This window comes from Pleuronectes platessa, chromosome 17 (genome assembly GCF_947347685.1).
Source record: "Pleuronectes platessa chromosome 17, fPlePla1.1, whole genome shotgun sequence".
NCBI classification, from domain to species: domain Eukaryota; kingdom Metazoa; phylum Chordata; class Actinopteri; order Pleuronectiformes; family Pleuronectidae; genus Pleuronectes; species Pleuronectes platessa.
Window position 1 is genome coordinate 12454652 of NC_070642.1, and position 20768 is coordinate 12475419.

Genomic DNA, 20768 nt, shown 5'->3' on the forward strand with positions numbered 1-20768 from the left:
ATCCACGTCTGTGCTCGTAAAATCGCGCAGAGCCACAGTCTGGAGCGACCGCGTTGTGCCTGAACACCGAGGGCTGAGCCGACCCGCTTTAAGTGCGCAGCAGTGCCGCAGGAGTGAAACAGCGGCCAGGGGGGCCGGCGGACAAAGTTTTCTCAGTGGGGACGAATATTTCTCAGCAGGCGGTTTTATTTTTTACTCAGCGTCACCCCTGGTCCGTGGCTTCAGATTGCACACAGGAGTAAGTTTCATATGGACACTACTTGGAGACGGCTGGCGCAACAAGCATGGGATTATTTTTTTTGTAATGTGGATTCCCATTCCGGTGCAGGCAACTAAAGGTCCGTTGCAAAACAATGTGAGGCGTTATGCGTCTTGGATTTTCGTGTTTCTGGATATTCTGAAAATAATTGGCAACAGTTGAGAAGGAAGAAGTTGTGCGCAAAGGATTTTACCCCTCCAGCCCCCGGGACCAGCATGGATTTGCCGCTACAACCCCCTTCCCCCTGCCTGTAGAGCAGAAGTTTTCGCCGGTCCACTTTGTGTTGTTGTACTTGTTTGTTTGTAAACTTCATGTTCGAGGACAGATCGCCACATTGGCCGCTTGGATTTTAAAACGTCGCCTGCCTTTTGGATTTTCCAACACGATGAACTTTATTGACAGTTTGACTCTAATATTTTTGACGCTGTCAGCTGTCAAGGTGAGTCCGGAAAGTGTATTGGAGCAAAAAAAAAGAAAAAGAATAACACAACACGGGACGACCTGGTGATTAATGTGTGGCTCGTCCTTGCCTTTCCTCTGGCTAGGTCATCGCTCATGTTTAAACAAGCTGGAGGCTTTCCTGGCTTTGGGGAGATTTAAACAGCCATTACGCAGAGCCCACACTATAAACCAGAACCCGCACACTCGTGGGGGGTGCGTTTTTTGTGTCGCAAATGTGCCATAGGGGAAGACTTTTGTAATAATGTTGTGAAGTTTGACGCTAGGTGATCTGCAGGCCTGCTCCAACACCACCTTGGAGATATTATTACGCTTTAAAGGCGCAGTGGCTCCATTCTGAATTAGGACATGTGAGCAGGTTCACTCCTGGCACTGAGGCGACCCTCATGGTGAGCCCGCTCCACTGAGACGGAGCACTACTTTTCACGCTGAATTTTAACACTCGGCCCCGGGGGAGAGGAGGGGGGGAGCGGGAGAGAGAGAGAGAAAGAGAAAAAAAGAGAGAAGAACAGGCGTCACTCCACAGATTAATCGGGTTCACTGGGGAATTTTAATGGCTCTTTGAGAGCGCACTGTAAATCATTTTCCATAATCATTAATCAAGCTGCGGTTTGCCCGAGCAGGCTTTGAGCAAAGGTTTCAAGGTGACGATATAACGCAACACAGCACTTCAAAAAGCAGCATTTCTCTCCAGAACCAATGCGCTAACATGATTTTAAATAAGAGTTTTCCACTTTAGCGCGTGTTTTAAGTAGCGATACGGTACCTCTCATCCAAAAGCCATGAGATTTATTTCCCTCCACGGTCCGATGAAGTGTTTATTAGACTTAACTGCTTGATTTAATGAGAGCTAATTCACCCAATCAACGCGGAATCGTATCAGGATGCTGCCTCAACTGCTCATTTCCAGGCAGCCTATCATCACTCGGTTTAAGGGCCGATGTTCACAGCTTGACACTCGCCCATTAATAATACAGTACACATGGGTTTGGAAGCGCAGGGGTCTCGCACCCCTTAAGGCTGGACCCTCTCACGCCACCAGAAGTGGGTGGAGACTTCAGTCCACCAACACAGCCTTTCTCTCTTTTTTTTTTTTTTTTACTCTTTCATTTAAGGGATCGAAACGAGTTTGTGCGCTTTCCACAAAGGCACACACTCAGAGAACACATGCCGGTGCGAGGCTGTACAGGACCCGGGTCTCACGCAATATTGGCGAGACATTGCACCAATTGCGCGCGCTTGTGTGTGGAAAAAAAAGGAGGGAGGGAGAGGCGAGGAGGCGCGCGGGGCTGTGCGTGTGTGCGTGGAAAAAGGCGACAGGGAGCTGTGCGTAAATGCGCGCCACGGATGGAAAGTTGCCAAAAAATCCTTTGTGGTCCGACTGGTGTGGTGACAGCGATACGCCCCCGAGAAGGAAAGAAGCAGGCTGGGGTTCTTACCGGTTTTAGTGGCAACAAGTATTAATCCGTGTCGCCTGCAGAGGAACATATAAAAGCTTCAAAAAAACTCCAACACAAGCAAACTTACCTCAACTGTGTGGAGGTTTTGTTTCTGCCACGTATGATGTGGCATAATTTGGATCAGCTCGTTTGGCTGCTTGTACCTCTGGTCAAATATTTGGCCATATAAGGTCTTATACCAACAACTCACACGAGGATTTGTGACAGCAACTTAATTAAGATCCATAATCTGAGATTCTTGTGTTTAGAAACATGTTCAATGGCACATTCTGGCTTCATCTTAAAATGTCATATTTTCAAGAATAAGTTTACAAATATGCTGTGAAATTAGAATCCTGCTCATGGAAACTCTTTATTTTATTTATTGCGTATATCAAACACTATATCAACAGTTGACCCTCGTTGCCCTCTAATCTGTTGGTCCAAGATAAGGCACATAATGTCCCTATTTTCATATTCTGTCAACTGAAATGTCAAAATGCAAATTTATATGTTTTTGCGCAACTGTGGATAAGTAAAGGGCACTGGCTGCCTTTTTCTAAGCTCTTGCAAAATCTACAGTTACTAACGTCTCTCTTTTTTTGTTGTTGTTCTTCCTTGCAGAGCGCCCACATACCGAAGAGCACAGAAAGAGGTCCACATGACGGTAGGTGTCCCACAGGGCACCGTGGGAATACAGTGGGACTGGGCTCCATGGCTGGCACACGGCCAAACAGAAAAAGGGCTGGTCTGAGGTTCACCTTGACTTTAAAGGCAAATTATCGCCTCCTGGTGGACATGTTGTAGTTTGACCCTGCCAGGATTAATCCCCCCCTCCTCAAACTCACTTTTTCTCGTTACATGAGCACAGCTTTACCTCTAAATTCCAACACGTGGATGTTTTCACCTTGTAACAGCATTCCTATTTGTTTGAGGTTACGCCAGGGGAAATGTTGTGGTGACCAGACTCTTTTAAAGAATGGAATTTCCCCCTCTAGGCTCACTCACAGTTTCATTAGTTTTTTTTTTTTTTGCACAATCCCAACATTGCCCAATCAAATTTGGAGAATCAGAAGCTGAAGTGTGTTTGGTTTGGCTTCAAACTCGCTAGGGTTTCTGAGTGATATTTTGGAAGTGTTGTAATATCTTTCTCAAGAGCAGAACCCCTGCAAAGATGACTGAAGGTGAAAGAGCAGACTAGAGGTTATTATTGTACAGCTGTCTATGGGCTGATCACAATGGAGCAAAGGCAAAGCTGTAAAAAAAAAACGAGGTAACTCTCAAGTCCAGCAGAAGGGTTCCTAAAACGATATTAAGACTAAGAGAGCACTTGTTATTTCCTAATGGAAATTGCCCTCATAGGTCAATCTCTATTTATTTGTATTCAAACTAAGGTTACCAAGTGCTTCTCAATGGAATAATAGAAAGTAAAACGTGTGTGTGCATGCATGCACAGGCTTTATCACCTTCACTCTGACTCCCTTGAGAGCCTGCCAGCTTTTTTCAGTATTGAAATTCGTCCTGTAGTTGTCTGTTACTGTTACGCCTCAGTGGCATTCAGGAGTCGGTGGTTTAGTCTGGGGCTCCTCGGCCATTTTATAACCGTGCACCCTCTGTGTCTCCCAGTGATCCCTATAATGGAGGTGTACAACAAGAGCAGGTGCCAGCCCCGGGAGCTGCTGGTGGAGATCCTGCAGGAGTACCCGGAGGAGGTGGAGCACATCTTCATCCCGTCCTGCGTGGTGTTGACGCGCTGCGCCGGCTACTGCAACGATGAGATACTGCAATGCATGCCGACGTCCACCTATAACATAACAATGCAGGTCAGCGTGCAGCATTATTTACACATGTATGACTTTGTTACAGGGGTTACGCGGGGTGGGAGTGACCTTTTTAGCTGTAGCTTCTAAACTTTTGTTCAACGTGAGGTTACTGTGTATGAAAAAGACACCTGACGCTTATTTTCGCCCAAATGTCACAGCTGAGGAGCACAGACACTGGGCAACATCAAGTGTCCCTCTGATTGGTCCAGAGCCCCCCAAGTGCCCTTCTCTTTGGCACAAGAGCCACTTCAAGTCAGTCTCAGTGCAACTAGCGCAAAGGCTGCTCTTGCTTCACATTCGGGCAAAAATTAAGCCGACGTGTCTTTAGAAAACAAATTCACCTCTGCTCCTCTGAAACTCCACCGATCCCTCTGGTTGAGACAACACGAGGACTGTGGTCGAGCTCTTTTTGAACTTTGTATCTATTGTTCCCGGTTCCTGCTTCGTTTGACACAATTAAGTGTTAACAACAAGTTAAACGTCTTAATTTTTTAACATCTTTAGTCCTGTCTTTTATTTCAATGCCTCCCCGGGCATGAAAAACTAAAACATAGGATTTCAGCTGATCAAGACTTGTTGCCTTGCTGCTCTTGATCGGCTTAACACCCCTGAACCATTTAATCATCCGAGGAGCAGGGCGGGAAACACAGTGACCTTTCTATGTGTCCATTTAAGTCAGTCTGTTCTGTAAAGTCTGTATCATAAGTCACATTTCACAGGACGTGTAGCATTTGTGTAAACATGTATGTTATTTAACTCTGTGCCCTTTCGTCTCCTTCTCTTGCAGATTAAAAGAGTAAAACACCACGTACAGCAAAATGATATTGACATGAGTTTTACAGAACACAGCGCATGTGAGTGTAGGTAAGAAACCCCCCCCCAACACACACACACACACACACACACACACACACACACACACACACACACACACACACAAGTACTGGAATGCAAACCTCTGTGTGATTGAGCAGAGGACGCTAGTTTGACACGTTTAACAGAAACCTTGCGGGACGACACACACACAGCGTCTTATCGTTGCTTCTGTCTCATCACTGATCTCAAAAAGACAGAGCACACACATCTCAGCAGACGGCTCAGCGCATTGCTCCAGGTTATCCTCATTCCATCTCGTTGCTCAAGTAAAGGAGTCACATTTGTGTGAGTGCAACCCCTTTGTCTTCCCTCTGTTCCATGTCAAGGTCATCCTAGCTTTAGTTATCGATCTCCGAGATACGCGCCAAGTCGTCTCCGTGCCCTGCAGTCGCAATGAGACACCTTCTCCTGTCAGACCTGCTGCTCGGCGAACAAGTTCACTCAGTTTGTTACTCTCGCCTTTGTTTTCCCAGGCAGATAAACTGTTTTCAATCTAATCTATTTAAGCCGGTTTTGTCGCGGAGCCAGATTTGAGCGTGTGTGACATGAATGAGCTGTGACCCAGCCGCGCAGGGGGGACGTGTATCGTCCTCCCACATTTAAGGGCGGTCCAACAAGCAAACAAACATTCTAGAGAGGACTTTTGGCCCGAGGGTCACGATCCGCTGTCACTTTGAGCCTCTTCCCGGAGCTACTGAATCGAAAGTATGTTGAATAGTTAGTCACTGTGTGCTCAGAGAGGCTGCGCCGCGTTATCTGTCGAGGCCCTGGCTATTAAGAAAAGGCCACTCTGAACTTTATGCAGTTCTGCTGACTCAATATGTCACTGTAAAACCATTGAGATGAGGCCATAAACCTTCAATCAATTTCATCAATTTACTGGTTTGAAGTTGTCATTTCACTATAGTGTTACAGTCAGAAAAAGCAATATCTGGCATGATATATATTCAATCCTATACAACTATATATATATATACTGGAAATGAAAATAATATAAGTTAAAACAGATGGGAATAAAAAACTATTTGTGCTGTGACTAGGATAAGCAGTTTCTCTAATAATACAGCCCTGACACAGTTGCAGGAGACTAAACAATGAGGCTCATATCAATGAGATAAAATAACAGTCGGTGACGCTGCATTACTTCGCTTTGCTTGAATCAGCGCAGGAATGGCGTGCTCCGCTACAAAAAATACCAACCTGATCTGCCGCCATGCGATTCTTCCTGATGATTTATAACGATTACACCTTCCCGCTTTAGTTATTGTACCGCTCTGTCAACTAGAAACTTGGCTCGGTGACTGAGACCGCCTGACTGCAATCATGATTCATTGCTACACACTCTGCGAGTAACGAAACAAAGCTGACAACCTGCTATTGCAGTTTTGTTACCATGTGTGTGTATCCATCAGTAAACACACCTCTTGAGTGCCCGCGTGTGTGTGTGTGTGTGTGTGTGTGTGTGTGTGTGTGTGTGTGTGTGTGTGTGTGCGTGCGTGTACACTGCATTATTTCCCAACAAACCTGGTTCATTGGCATTTGAAAGTGAAAACCAGACTACCACAGTTTCTGGTAAAGGAAGCTGATGATTTGGGAGGATTGGTGTGAGCTCAGCCGTGCTGATAATGAGCCGTCTGGTCTGTGATGATCTTGATATGTATCTGTTTACGTGGAAACAACAGCACGCCGTGATCTAATGCCATGTTTGTTTTGTTCCTGCGTTTCAGGCAGAAGACAGACGTGAAAGAACAGAAAGAAAAGTGAGTACAGCGCTCTCTCTGCATGGAGGCTGGGTTTTTTTTTTTTTTTTTCGCGGGGGGGGGGGGGGGGGGGGGAAACAATGGGGGATTTGAGATTTTATCTCTTTTTTTTTGGGGGGGGGGGGGGGGGGGTTCGTTTCGCTCTCAGCCGTCTGCAACTCAACATTATCCCTCATGCTATTTTGTGCTCAAGTGATCCGTCTGCTATATTCTCACCTTCCTTTCCGCTGTCTCTGCGTTTTTCATCCACAAACACTTCAATTAAAATCCTGCAGCAGACAAAGTACAGCGCAAGATTATGCTAAGATTAGCGTTCGGCGCTCAGGTGATAACCACAGGGAATATCCGCCAAAGCCACTCAGGTGAATGAGTGACACTTGATGGGGTCATCGCCCTCTGTAATCTTGTCCTTTACACCTTCCTCTCTTTTCTCTCTCTTTTTTTACATTCCTCTCCTCTCTTCTTTACTGTTTACATCCCACTTAACTTCTGTTTCTCCGGTGTCTTCGGCTCTGATATAGATAACAGTGTTTCTGACCCGTTAAAGGTTTCTGTTTATGATCCTCGCTTGAGTGATCCTCTCCTGCCACGCATCGGAACTCAGTGTGCTGCGAGTCGTAAAACTCGTGGATCCTCCGATACTGTGACCAGTTGATCTTTCTATTGCAGAACGATCGTTTGTTGTATTTTGGTTTTACGTCAGGTTGTCTGTCGTATAGATAAGGCTCCGTTTTGAGACCTCCCCTTTCACCTTGTCTTCACTCTTTACGAGTCCCACGTCGGAGGCCTGCTGCTACAAAGTGATTTGGTCTTAGGGTCGTTCAACTCCTGTTTCTGACGCTGTCATACTTTTTATATTTAACGTCGGCCCCTGACCTCTCAGTAGCGTGAGGCATGCGATTCTGTCGGGATGATTTTTCCCACTGAGGATGTGAAACCACATAACTGTCAACTTCCACAGTGGAACTGACCTCTGAACAGTCCCAAGAGGAAATTGTTACATTTACAAGACGTCAGCTTCATCCTGTGTCTTTCTGATGGGGACTCATCTGTCATTGATTCACAACTGGGTCTGAACTAGCCACATTTGTAACTGCAGTTATTGAAGTAGTTGTTACAAATTTGCTACACGCAGATGAAGAATTCCAGAAAAATGTGATTACGATTTTCTTTGGTTTGTGATTTTAAGTAGTAGGCTATAGTGCTTATTGGCTGATATTAGCATGCTGACAAACTAAAGCTTGGATGGTGAACATGGTAAAAATTATACCTGTTAAACATCCACATGTGTATTGCCATTGTGACCATGTTAGCTTGCCTATGTACCTACATGCACACTGACAAAAGCTCTAGCACAGCTTTAGACGTTATCTATTTTCACCGGTTACCCAGTTGTATTTGTCCTTTGCAAACATTTACTTTCAATTTGTCCATTGACTCATCTGGAAATTTCCACTGCCTATGCAGTCAAGGGTAACATCCGCCTATCACCAATATATGATCATTACAATTAAATATGTAACCTGCTGCTGGGTAACAGGTAAAATGAAAATTGAAACGATGTCACCAGATCTTGGAGTAAAATATGCAAGGTTACAAATTGGGCTTGTTCGGACCCTATGATGTACTGTGCACATGTCATTTTAAATAACTGGACATGCCATGCCTAATCATGGTGAGGGCATATTTATATTTATTTATGTATTTGTTTTTTGGTTTTGTTTTACCATTTTTCTGTTTTTGTGTATTTAAAGATCAGCACTTATATACTGCAAATATCATTAATAACCGTAGAACCAACATTGTTTTTTTGTTTTTGCACTTCTAGTTGAGTATTAAAGTTGTCAGTATAGTTTTGTAAATACAGGAAAGTAACTTGTGTAACTCAGCTTGCACTTGAGCAGACACACAGATATTTGGATGCAGCCTGCACATGTGAAGCTCCCGGTGTATGGACAGTATGTACATACATCGTTTGCTGCTGAAACAAGTTGAATCAGCCATAAAGTACTGACCCAGATAAGTTGCAAGATGCACTTTTGGTGTACAAATCCAAGTTTAATATCCTCAACACATGGAGGAAATTTTGGGGTCACTGCCCGAGCAAAACTTCACACTATTACTCGTGTTCTGCTGAGTCACTGCACTGTTCTACAAAGCGTAGATGTGATATTTATAATATTTCATTAATGTATAATATAGATAACAATGTACAGTAATATGCACTGCCGAGGGTGTGTCTTTGCAAATCAGGTCACGATGGTTGCTTCATCTTTCAGAAGAAAAAAATGGTTGTGTAAATTTGTGCAGCTGTCTTTAAAATCACATCATCCCTCAGTGAAGTTGTTGAGATAAGGTTGAGACACTCATGTTAACACTGCCTGATGCCTTCCTCATAATGTAACAAGTCATCATCCCAAACAATACGATCATTAACAATAAACTAATCAAACAGTAACCGGTTGGAATTATACATTTTTTTTGACTCCTGCATTTTAATTCGTAGAAATCTCGAAAGATCGCATTTAATCCATGTTGATTTTTAGCCATCGTCATAGTAAGGTTGTCCCAACACTTCAGTCCACCACAGTCTCTCAGGCATCAATATGCGTTGTTGTCCTCTCTCTCTCTTGCAGAAAATCCCGGAAAGGCAAGGGCAAAGGCCTAAAGAGAAAACGAAAGAAAAACCGTGACAAAACAATTCACGATGCGTATGTCAGCTCTGCCTTCTCCACCTACTTGCACCTGAGTGTTGCGCTTCTCATGATTAAGCTAATTTTGGAGGAGCTCCTCTGTCCCCTCTAATTTTGCACCATTTAATTTGCCCGTTCGCCACATCAGTAAGCATGTTGCTCCTGTGCCTTGTCCTAACTTTGTCTCATCCATCAATGTCACCCAGAATTATCAGCTGTTAACTGTTTGCCAACGTAGCATTAGCAAAACCTTGCATAACAGCGATGCAGGAGACTTGCCACAGCCATATATCATGAGAAATGAACCATAACCCATTTCCACCCCTCAAATCCACAGCTAATCTCCTCTCAGACTCCCCAGAACAATGTTCAAAAGAATGTCACTCCGTATTATGAAAAGAGAACGATGGTTGGGATGAGATACAGACACGTATCAGGAAAAACAGTAGAGACCTGAGGTACAAGTTGCTCCTAGCATGTCAGATAGCGAGTATCTCGATTGATTATAGACGTGTTTTAAGAAACAAACGTTGCATCGACTGCTAGGTGTAACTTGAACCTCCTACTGACACAAATCACAGCTCCACCAGCATGGCTCCGCAGGCCGGCTCATACTGTTCTGGTATCTGTTCTGGGATCACCGGGATCGCAATCACGCTTCTGTGTTCGGTGTTGAGTCTGTGCTGCTTTGCTGTGTCTCGTACCCGTCTGCTTTCCACTCGTTCTTCTTTTCATCTTCTGCAGATTTGTTTTTTTTGCTGTCCCCTGCATAATGCTGGTACTTTTCATGTATTGTGAAGATAAGTGATGGCCATCTTTTGCCTTTTTTTCTTTGTTGCTATAGGGGATTTGTAAACCAGCAAATTGTTAAGCAAGCACAGTTTTTTGTGTCTTTGTTCGGGTGCTTTTTGTCTCTGAGCCCATACAAGAGCATCCCTAATTTATTCAAATATACTACAATTATGATCTGTTTCTTTATTGCTGACACTGTGACAGGATACATGATTGTGTTGTTATTTGTAATTTGTATATTGAGATGTCAATGGAGAACCTGAGCCTTCATTTGTTCATTTTTAGCCTCTGTTCTGATTCTAATGTCTCTTTGTGGGAAATGCAGTCTTCAGTTTTCACTCAATAAAATGAAACTTTTCTTAACGGAGAACCGAGCAGACCCTTGAGTCTTCTTTATCAGGAGTTCAACGTCTTTAACAGAGAGAGTCAGAAGTGTCTTGTCATTGACCCGCAGTCCGACGCCCAGATGTGTCGTTTTGTGTCGCAAGAGCAGACCCAGAGCTTTTCTCACTGCATGTCTAACACATCCAAGGCCTTTGTGAGCGGTCCAATCCACGCGGGGGTTGTGGGGAAGTTTACTGCTTGAGTATGTGCCTGCTCTGTGGGAAATCTGTGTGCAGCGCTACCAAACTACCACATGCAGAACTTGTCAGGCAGTGGCATGAGAGAGCAAAAGTGGAGCATATGAAAAGGTTTGGACTTAGGGTGACCTCTCTCATGGTTGGTTATAGAGCATAATAATAATCTGCGTCTCTCCCTCTTCCTCCCCGTCTCTCTCTGTCTCTGTGTCTGTCTCTCTGTGTCCAGTGTTTGTGAGCCATGTTGCGATCACTGCTCAGAGAGGAGAAAGCGTTTGTTCGTGCAGGATCCCGCAACCTGCCGGTGCTCCTGCAAACACACAGACGAATACTGTAAAGAACGCCAACTAGAGCTCAACGAGAGGACCTGCAAGTGAGTGTTCAGGGTTTAGAAAACTAAAGCGGAACGTAACCGTCTGGGTTCTGCATAAGAAGTTGAAAGAAAATACAATTCAAATCACTGTATTTGTATAGTTACAATTTAGAAAAACTCGAAGCCCGCTGTCTAACTATGTGGTCCAATTTTCTAAACAGAGGTGGTTAATTTTTCTAAATATTAGTAGTTATATAAGAAGATTGACACCATCTCTCTCTTGTCATATCCATAACCGATTAGCTTTTGCAAAACTATAAACTCAATGTGACCAAGGTCGCTTGAAGTCACAAACCTCAAGTACCTGAATCTGCAACTACCCTGACCATTATTGCGGCGTTGTTTCTGCCTCATGAGACGGTGGAGACTAAAATGCTGGATGGATGTTGTTCATCAGAGCTGCTAGATGTGTCGATGGGCAACTCTTCGCAAAGACGTTTTCCATTCTGACAGGAAATAATCAGATATTAAAAGTGGCATCAACTCTCAACAACTCTCTGCAGGAATGCAAAGAAGCATTTTGCCAAATGTGTGGCTTTAGACTAGTTCTTGTGTTAATTATACCAAGAGGAAATAAACATATTTTGCTTTGGAACTGATGGTGGTAGATTTGACTACTTTCACACAGAGCTGGGCTAAATGATTTGTCACTGTTTCCAGTCCTAATGCTAAACTGAGTAAACTGCCCTATGGCTCCGGCTACATTTTTAGCATGCATGCCTACATGAGAGTACTTTCTGATGCAACTGTCTGCAATAGAGTCAGGAAGTAAATACTGTTGAACTATTCCTTTTGACTTTGTTAAGGTGATGAAGGGTTCAAATTTCTAATCATAAAAGCATCTATCGTATAATAGGAATAGTTGACCTAGAAAGAAGTATCAAAGGAGTTATACAAAATTGTCAAAAAGGAGTTAGACCTGATCTGATGTTAGGGCTACCTGTGTGTGTGTGTGTGTGTGTGTGTGTGTGTGCGTGTGTGTGCGTGCCTTTGTGTGTGTGTGTGTGTGTTTAGAAAATGACCCAAAAGCTCAAATCTTTTGCTTTTCTTCCTTTCTTCTTGTTTAGATGTGACAAGCCGAGAAGATGAGAGAGGTGGGATCACCAGGTGTACAAGATGAAGGAATATTCTAGAGATATTTCACAGCACAGCACTTTGACCTTTGAACCGTAAGCTCTTCTTTTCTGTGGAAAGCATTCCCCTTGGACTGGCTGAGAGAGAACAAAAAGAAAGACTGAACTGAAGTTTCCTCCCACTGTATATCTCTGTGTACATAGACCATGATAAAAGAAAAAAAGAGTACAGAATTGTTATGCTGCTACAGAAACGAATAACTAAACCCATCATTTGACAAAACACAAATAGCCGCCATGTGGTTTTGCATTTCTAACAGGCTTGCAGTGCAGGTGTAGTCTCGTTGTCGATTCATTGTATGCAATTACTTCACTGGATATGAGTCTACTGTGGTTGTGTGTCAATCAAAAGTTGCAAAACCTCTCAATCTAAGATATATTTAACTGCTAAAACAGTGGGTGAGGCTGAAGAGGACATGGACGCACCCTCCTTTCTAAAACGATGGATGGACTCTCGTCTGCAAATGTCTACTTTTGTTTTGGGACTATAACAGAAGGACACTGCGACAGACGATGGAAATCTTGAACCTGTGTCTCCGTGATATTGCTTCCTATCCTCTGAGGACATTGCAGGACTGGACTAACACAATATTGTCACTATTGTGATCAGCTTGCTGGAGAAAAGACTCTGGAGTGCCATATACCTTTAAAGGGATACTGGTCATCGTTGAAAGCATCATATGTTTTGCTATGTCCTTCATGAAAACCACTGAAAACATCCTATACTGTAGATTCCATTTGAAAAACTGTGCCTCACAAAATGTACTGAGAAATCTTTCGAGTGCTTTTTAAATTATTTTTTGTTTTCCTTTTTCAGGAGAGGGGATTGTCAAAGTAGTTTTATTAGTCGTTGAACTCAATACAGAATCTATTGATTACATATCTTTTATCTTGTACATACTTAATATCCCTTTATGCCATAGTCCATTCTCGATAATTTATAATGTTATAGAGTATTTTTCAGTATTCATTCTTCTACCCATATTTAATTTGGTCTATTTATATATGCAGTGTTATGTTCCTGTGGCTGTCCTATCTCCCCCATTTGTAAGGTCACTGATGGCTACTCTCAGCATGGAGACTCTCTGTGCATTTCTACGACAAAAAAAAAATCAAACATGATTTGTTAACATTCCCTTAATGGATCACTTGTATTGATGTACTGATGACACTCTGGATTCTCAACCCCTCGTATCTAAGGGTGTGGGTGCTGTGTAGAATTTTAATGTATCTGCGTGTTTGTGTACGTGTGTGTATGAATGCGTGTCCATGTGCATTTGCCGACATGCACATATGTGTTTAGGTGTTAGTAAGTTGTATTTAAGTATTTAATGTAGCGGACCTGTGCTCTGTCCGTCCTGCAAGATGCAAATACAAATAAACTACTGCTAGCAGCTCACTCATACACTACTACCATACAAATTTGGATAACAATCTGCCATCAGTCTTGGAGCCCTCATTATAATTTCTCTTTGTCTCTTCTTCACTATTAACATGTTTTCTGTGTCTATGTAAAACAGTAAAGCATATTTATTTTCAAATTATATTGTTTTTATATAAAATAAGGAAAAGGTTGCTGTGTTGTGAATACTGTGTTTTCAAGAGATTTAAATAGGCAGCGTGAGTTTTCCGTGTTTTTGTGCGGCAAGTGGGTGCTCACAAATCTGCCGATGCAGAATGTAATCTGGATGAAAATAGAGCAGACGAATATGAAATCCCTGCACGCCTTTCATGACAGGCAGACAGACATTCATCCCTATGAATAAAATGGCACTTTGAAGTAGTGTGCAGTAATTAATCTGTTAAATGAAGCAGGCAGCCGTTTAGGAGCGCCGGCGGAAACAACACATTTTCTGAGAATTATTGTCATCAGTAAGGATACATAGCATCTTCATTGGCCAACAATAACAATAGCAAAAGCAAATTGTGGTCATTATTAACGGGGGGAAAATTTATAATTATTACAATGATAGTTCCCACATTGAGAAATAGTTTTGGCCTATATTTCCTCGAGATTTAATTTCCTTATACGGACCACATACCATGTGGATTGATGGCAATAACAACACTGAATGTCAACCAAGAAACAGCTACATGAACTAGAACTGGCCCAAATCTTGGCCACACTGTGTTTTAGCCTGGTCCAGATTTGGCCAACATTTCATATCCCTATCATACGATGTGGAATAGTGATAATTGGGCCGTCTGTTTCTGTTGACCAGATCTGGGACAGAAGTAAGCCACAGCAATGCCAACAAAGAATGAACCAGGACTTAAGCAACGACTTAGTATGGTTAAAGCTGGTGTGAGAATATCGACTTTCTCTGCCGATAGTTGCATTAAAAATTATGATTAAATCCACATTGAATCTCTCATTAGCCTGATGCTAACATATAGCAAAAAAAAGAAACACGCTGCAGCAAAAGATTGGCTTCAGTTTTGCTGTGATTTAACATCATCAACATTTTTTGTAATCACTACACTACCAGGCTGATTCTATAATATTCATAAAACTTTAACTACATGACAATTATCACACTAATGCCTGTCAGGAAACGTTGTACAATCCTTCCTCGTAGAATTATATAATACCGTGTAGTGCTTTGGCATCTGAAAAGCCTTCAGACTCATGAAACTGCTGCTTAAACCGGCCTTAATGGAACATATTTGACCTCACTGGTGACTGAAGCAAGACGGTATCCCTCATAATCTGCTCATTGCAATTGTTCATTCCTCAAACAAATCCTGAATGACAACAATCAATACTTCCAGAACTGGAGGTCGGATTCAAAAAGCTTCTCAAAATTTTGCATCAAGAAACAATAATGCGTCTTGCCTTCAACTCAATTGAATAAAACTTCTGGTTTGACTGCATTATTACTCGCTATTTTCCACCACAAGAACTTTGCCAGGAATCCAAATCTAGAAAAACACCAGGTACAGAGGTCGCTAGAAAATGTTTCACAGTTCTCACATTTTGGGCAAGCTTATGATGCTGTGTATATTTATGAATGAATACAGGCTACTCGTCTGTTCTGCTTTACCAGATGATCATGTCACCTGTCCCCCTCATCCACCAGGAGGAAAAAGAGCAGTTCTAGTTTACAGATTGTAGGATTAGTGACTTGTTCAGTGACACTTTAGCAGTTGCTGATCTCAAGGCCCCTGGACCAAATCTAACCCTTATGAATGTAGATTAAGTGGAGGATTTTGGATATTTGGCCATGTTTGTTTTGAAACTAGCTCCCTCTTAGACCCATTGCTTGCTACCTCCCACCGGATTAGCTCTTGCATGGCGCTAATGCTCTGCTCTCCGTTACTCATGCTCTTTATGTGCATACCTAAATATAAAGCACACCACATAGTCCCTGGAAATTGGGGGGCCCACTTCACCGGGTAAAACACCCCGAAGAATGCCATAAACAATCTAATCTGTGATTTAGAAGGAAAACAGAACCTAGCTGCCTGTCTGGCCCATTAGTAAAACTGTATTGATTTAAAATCCTTTTGGACTGTTCGGATGGCTTTAATCTGACACTTAATAGGTAATTACTTGTTTATATACAGAACTACCTATTTTTCATAAAGAGGTTTCAATGAGAACAGTGTATTAGTTAAATTAAATTGCTTTTCACAATCTTTGAAGAGGACTAAGTTGTATCCTATAAATCGCCTGGTTGTTATTTTCCTAATCTATAAACATATTCTGTGAATAATCAGTTGCAAATAACTGCTTACTGTTATAATGGGAAACTACATTAATCTTTGTTAATTAAAACAGTTTAAACATACATTCTGACCCTTTAAGAGTAGAGAGAAAACCATTAGAGATTGAATCACCAGTGACAAGTGTACTTGTAAATACATTTTATATCCAGGTGTTACTCATGTTGCAGGGACCCTACACCTGACTACTCAGCTACATTATGGGGACAAAAAGGAAGTTAAGGTTAGGGTATGTAAGTTTAGAGTTAGGGTTATAATTGAGTTAGAGTTAGACCATTAGTAGTTGGTTAAGATTAAAGTAAGTCAGTACGAGAAAGGAAATGAATAGAGATGTGTGTGTATGTTCGTGTGTGTGGGGTATGTGTTTATCAGTGTGATCTCTTCCAGACTCCCATTTGGACGTTGGACATTAATAGATTATGCAGAGAAAAGGGAGGGAAACCATGATTCAGGATTTTTCATAAACTGCGGTCTTATCAGGCAAAAGTTCAATTGCCAAAAGTTGAATGCAATCACGTGCCGTTTACTTATGATGATGCAACTCAAAAAGCCCAAGATAACGGTACAGCCCACTGTCGAACTAAGCAGATAGTCACCACATCATAGGTTTTTATAACCTTTTATAACTTGTCTACACCAGGAATTAATTAAGAATATGATACATTTTTGGGCCATTTGGATGTGACAGTATTAAACTCTAAATCACTGGTGTGCTATCAGGACAAGCAAAGCAGGCAGTACATGACATGTTAAAGCTAATAGTAATCATCAATGGCAATGATATCAATTTGGACAGAATACCCCTCTTTGATTTCAGAAGAGCATCCTGTTCAAATATTTCTTTGATATTGCCTGATACTATTCAACGTTTAATTTACTACCCCATTGTGGCTGCAGTAGGCTGTTGTATTTAGCTTTTCTTTATGGAAGCTACAGCCACACACATGGTCCTTGGCAATTGAGTATACTCAAGCTTGAGCTCAATTATATTGTTCGTACCTCGGGTGATGCAATGACTGTAATGAAGTCCCTACTTTCCCAGCATAGGGTGTTACGGTCCATCACGGCTTGACTGGCTTTTTTCAGATAGGGCGTGGATGTGGCCAGTGCGCGTTCCACTGCAGCTCATGACAGAGGCTAGCTGCTCACATAGTGCGGACACCTGTTCTTCATTGTCCTAATGCTCCCTGGGGTTACTACAGTGAACATGTTCGCCGTTGAACTGCTCCACTTGGGTGTGCACCAGGTTGTTGGGGTTAGCAAGAATGTCCGTCTTTAGTTTGGAGTCATCTTTAAACTATGTTCTTCAACAGTTTTCCATGCCACACCTCAGCTTTGTCTGGTCATAAAGGTTTTGGTGCGTGGCTATTTAGATAAACAAAAGTTACTCATGTCGCCCATCACCGCTGTTTGTTTATGCCACGCTCAAATCCAAACATACAAAGATTTGATGCAATACAGTGGATGGATGACCTCAGATTCAGGAGCAAAGAAGGATGGAGTGAAAATGAAGAACAATGAAAGATCATTTAAGCTCCTACAAAAGCTTTCAGACCGGCAGCAGGTTACGTGCTAAATCACCTCACGCGGCTGATGTAAGCCCAGAGAAATCACACAACTCCCCAAAAACCCCTCCCTGAGGCGTGTCTGCATGATATGTGCTCGCTCACACGTACTGCGTCTTTAAGGCTTCTGATCTATATTTACCCACGTTACCGACTGATTGTGACACTGAAAATTATCCTGTGTGAGTCATGAGGCAGGGAACCAGAGAGGTGAGGGTGGGAGGGGGAATGGGAATAAGACTGGAATCAGTTTTAAGAGGGATCAGCAGAGCGGAGTAGAAAAGAGACTAATTGAGCAGAGGAGGGGGGGGGGGGGGGGGGGGGAGAGAGGATAAAACTGGGCTGCAGGAGAAGGAGTAAGAGAGAGGGTCGGAGAGCTGATGGGGCGGGGGGGGCACTGTGCTGATGTTGTGTCCCCTCATATGTGCACGCTTGTGTTCTGATGAGGGGGAAAGAAAAGTCGAGATAACTGATACGAGGATGCGAAAGGTAATACTGTCTGCCGCGTCAATAAAAAGTCCAGTAAAATTCCAGAGCCGTGGGGAAACGATTCAACAGAAGATTTGCATAGATGAACAAAATCTCTAAACACGCCACAACATGTCACAACGCTGGCTGGTCAGTTGTGGATTTTTTTCACCAGACTGGCTGCACCCACTCACCCCTCACATGGGTGTAGTCCAGCTTACACTCATTACCACCGCATTACCATTCACCAGGGATATCTGAGAATGTGTGTGTATGTGTGTGTGTTTGTGTGTATGTGCGTCTGTGAGTGCGCGTGCATGTGCATGTGCGTGTGTGTTCTTGCCAGTGGACGAGTTTATTGATTGGTTGGACACCAGAAAAGATTGCCTATTCGCCTTTTTTCTCCTCCTCTCTTGTTACAAATCTGTGCTTTTCTAAAATTGCTAATTAACACGTTATATTTAGTTTGTTTAAAAATAAAATAAAGTGTTAAAACTGCAATTTCTCGGCCGCACAGTCACTTCCGAGAGTCAGAGTGTAATATTTCATCTACAAACAGAAAAATTGCATCAATGTCTGTGACTCTCCACCAGGAACCGTACAAGTATATTTCCCAGAAAATGTCACACACATTGTTTAGTTTTTCAGATTGTCTAACAGAGAACATGCTCAAACAGTTGTGATATTTTATCTTCTCGGGAAAACTTTCCATTTGATCCAACTCAGAGGGAAAATTGCAATGATCCAGAACAAAAGCATGGGATTCAATGTCAAAAATCAAACAGCTGGGTTTGGACCAAGTTTGTGAAATCTTAGCTGTATAATTGTGATACGCTTGGAATAGCACTTTCACTGTTTTTTCCAAAAGTGATTTAAAGGCATTGTCGTTACAAATGCATCTGCTGCATATGTCTACAAGATATGAGAAGAGGAAGTGATGTGAGCCGGGGGTATTACTGCAGATCAGGCAGGAAGGAACTGGATTTGTGATGTGTTCTTGTATTAGACAGGCCCGGCCTTGTTAGAGAATCCACAAGGGCTCAGTGTTAAAATTTGGCAGCGCTATCCAACTGCTGATCGACCACAAATCACTGCGAAAACAGGCTAGGAGGCCGACTTTGAAAAGCATGAAATTTAAGGATTGAAGATAAAGAACAACACTCATTTTTTTTTTCATTCATGCAAAATGAATTCAGTGATTAGAGGGTCGGCGATGCAGACAAATGAGAAGCTTTTGTAGGAGGTGGTTGGGAGAATGCTCTCAAAGGGAAACTTGACTCTCATAATCCCAAAGTCCAAGTGGGAGCGCTGGCTGCATCTCTGCATGTGTGTGCATGCAAGTTATTGTTTGACTTCTTGTATGCCTCACTCAGTGTTTATTTGTTGTATTCGCAAAAAAACATCAAAGTCCATTTATCAGATTCCTGCACGCATGAAAAAGGACACCTGTCCCCTGATGCTTCAAACAAATCATCCACTTAAATTATAACTTTTTCTACGCTTTAACCTCACATATAGCAAGTAGAGTTCACATCTCCACCAAGACCCAACTGTTTCCTTTTGAAACCACATTTAAATTCACTAGATCCAGAAATTTATTTGGATCTGCTCCAAATGGCGCACACTAAAAAAGTTGTCATTTAATCATGCCATTTTTTGTTCTTTCATCAACATCCATTAATTTAAAGGAGCCGTTATGGCCTTAAAATTACTTAAACGTAACTCAACACCTTCTTTTATTGTGTTTTTTTATTAAAAAGTTGATATGGCCCTGCCTCTGCCCCAAATGCAAAGAGACAGGATCGGTTTCTTGGCTGTTTAAATCAAAGAAAATGTTGCAAAGCGCCCTGGCTCTCAAAGTGAGAAAAGTGTGTGTGTGTGTATGGGGGGGTTCTTCCTTGGATCATGCCTCGCCTCTCCACAAAATGTCATGGTAATCAGTTGAGTGGTGTTTGCATAATTGTGCTGACAAAAAAACACAAATGAAGTTAACAATGCAAAGTTGCAGTGGTGGATCTAGATCAGGTGCCACAGAGAGCCGTTATTTACACAGAGGGACCAATCTCATGTCCAACATTAAATGTGCACAAATTCCTGATTCAGTGCACATTTAAGTAATTCCTTGTTAACTGTTAGCTCTTTAGCAAAGTCACACATCACTGACTTAAAATTGTTCCTTGATCAAAAGCATGCTGCGATTAAAATAGGCTTAGAGATAAAAAATTCTTGACAAATTGTCATTGTTAGTATTGTGAGTGTTTTTTTAAAGACTAATGACTGGAGCCAATCAGATTTCAGCTGGGGACATGGCCCCCCTTGCCCTGCCACTGGTCCGCCCATGCAATGCTGTGGTTTATTCAGAAGTACTTGTGGTAACAGAATAATATTTTATACTTAGGTTATTTTAATCATTAAAGAAAGCCGCCTACACGTCCCTGTATGAAATGAAGGTGATTACTATTGAATAATAGGTTGTTTGACTTTGTTATAAATAAGAAAATGTACATGACATCACTGTATAAATACAACTCAGGTTTTATACCACAGCTTCCTCCTCAATGTAAACATTTAGCTCCTTCTCCCACATACACTGTAAATCTTATATCTCCACTCTCCATAACATTTGACCTACATGTCTTCTTCTTCACAAGGTGCTTTATGGAAACATAGGAATGATAAACGATGCCATGTGTATCTTCTGATCTTGCATCTTAAAAACGCCGTTGTCTGTTTTAAAGGTAACTCTATACATTTTCCAGAGGTCCTGGTGTGCTTGACAGTGTTGACCTGTGATGCCAGAGTGTGATACTAGTTTTTGCTGTAG

At 42.3% G+C, this 20768-nt stretch overlaps 1 protein-coding gene and 1 long non-coding RNA gene across 4 annotated transcripts in view; one reads left to right on the forward strand and one right to left on the reverse strand.

Annotated features, from left to right (window-relative positions):
- On the forward strand, nucleotides 1–13968 carry vegfab (vascular endothelial growth factor Ab). Of its 3 annotated transcripts, XM_053444858.1 has the most exons (8): nucleotides 1–698; nucleotides 2782–2824; nucleotides 3784–3980; nucleotides 4768–4844; nucleotides 6584–6616; nucleotides 9253–9327; nucleotides 10909–11052; nucleotides 12120–13968. In XM_053444858.1, the coding sequence occupies exons 1-8, from the start codon at nucleotides 645–647 to the stop codon at nucleotides 12139–12141; spliced, it is 645 nt and encodes a 214-aa protein (XP_053300833.1). In that variant the 5' UTR covers nucleotides 1–644; the 3' UTR covers nucleotides 12142–13968. The 3 variants fall into 3 exon arrangements, with proteins under 3 accessions (XP_053300833.1, XP_053300835.1, XP_053300834.1); XM_053444859.1 differs by lacking the exon at nucleotides 9253–9327 and having other exon boundaries at nucleotides 3–698; XM_053444860.1 differs by lacking the exons at nucleotides 9253–9327; nucleotides 10909–11052.
- The window catches only part of LOC128459907 (uncharacterized), a 27158-nt gene continuing 15129 nt past the window's right edge, over nucleotides 8740–20768 (reverse strand). The window contains exon 2 of the long non-coding RNA XR_008342166.1: nucleotides 8740–9280. This is a non-coding gene — a long non-coding RNA (uncharacterized LOC128459907). The remainder of the gene's footprint in view (nucleotides 9281–20768) is intronic.

Excerpts from the sequence above, each read along its gene's own strand:
- vegfab (XM_053444858.1), top strand. The coding sequence starts at position 645 with ATGAACTTTATTGACAGTTTGACTCTAATATTTTTGACGCTGTCAGCT. Across the intron at positions 3,981-4,767 it reads CCTATAACATAACAATGCAG|ATTAAAAGAGTAAAACACCA; the intron begins GTCAGCGTGCAG and ends CTTCTCTTGCAG. Across the intron at positions 6,617-9,252 it reads GTGAAAGAACAGAAAGAAAA|AAAATCCCGGAAAGGCAAGG; the intron begins GTGAGTACAGCG and ends TCTCTCTTGCAG.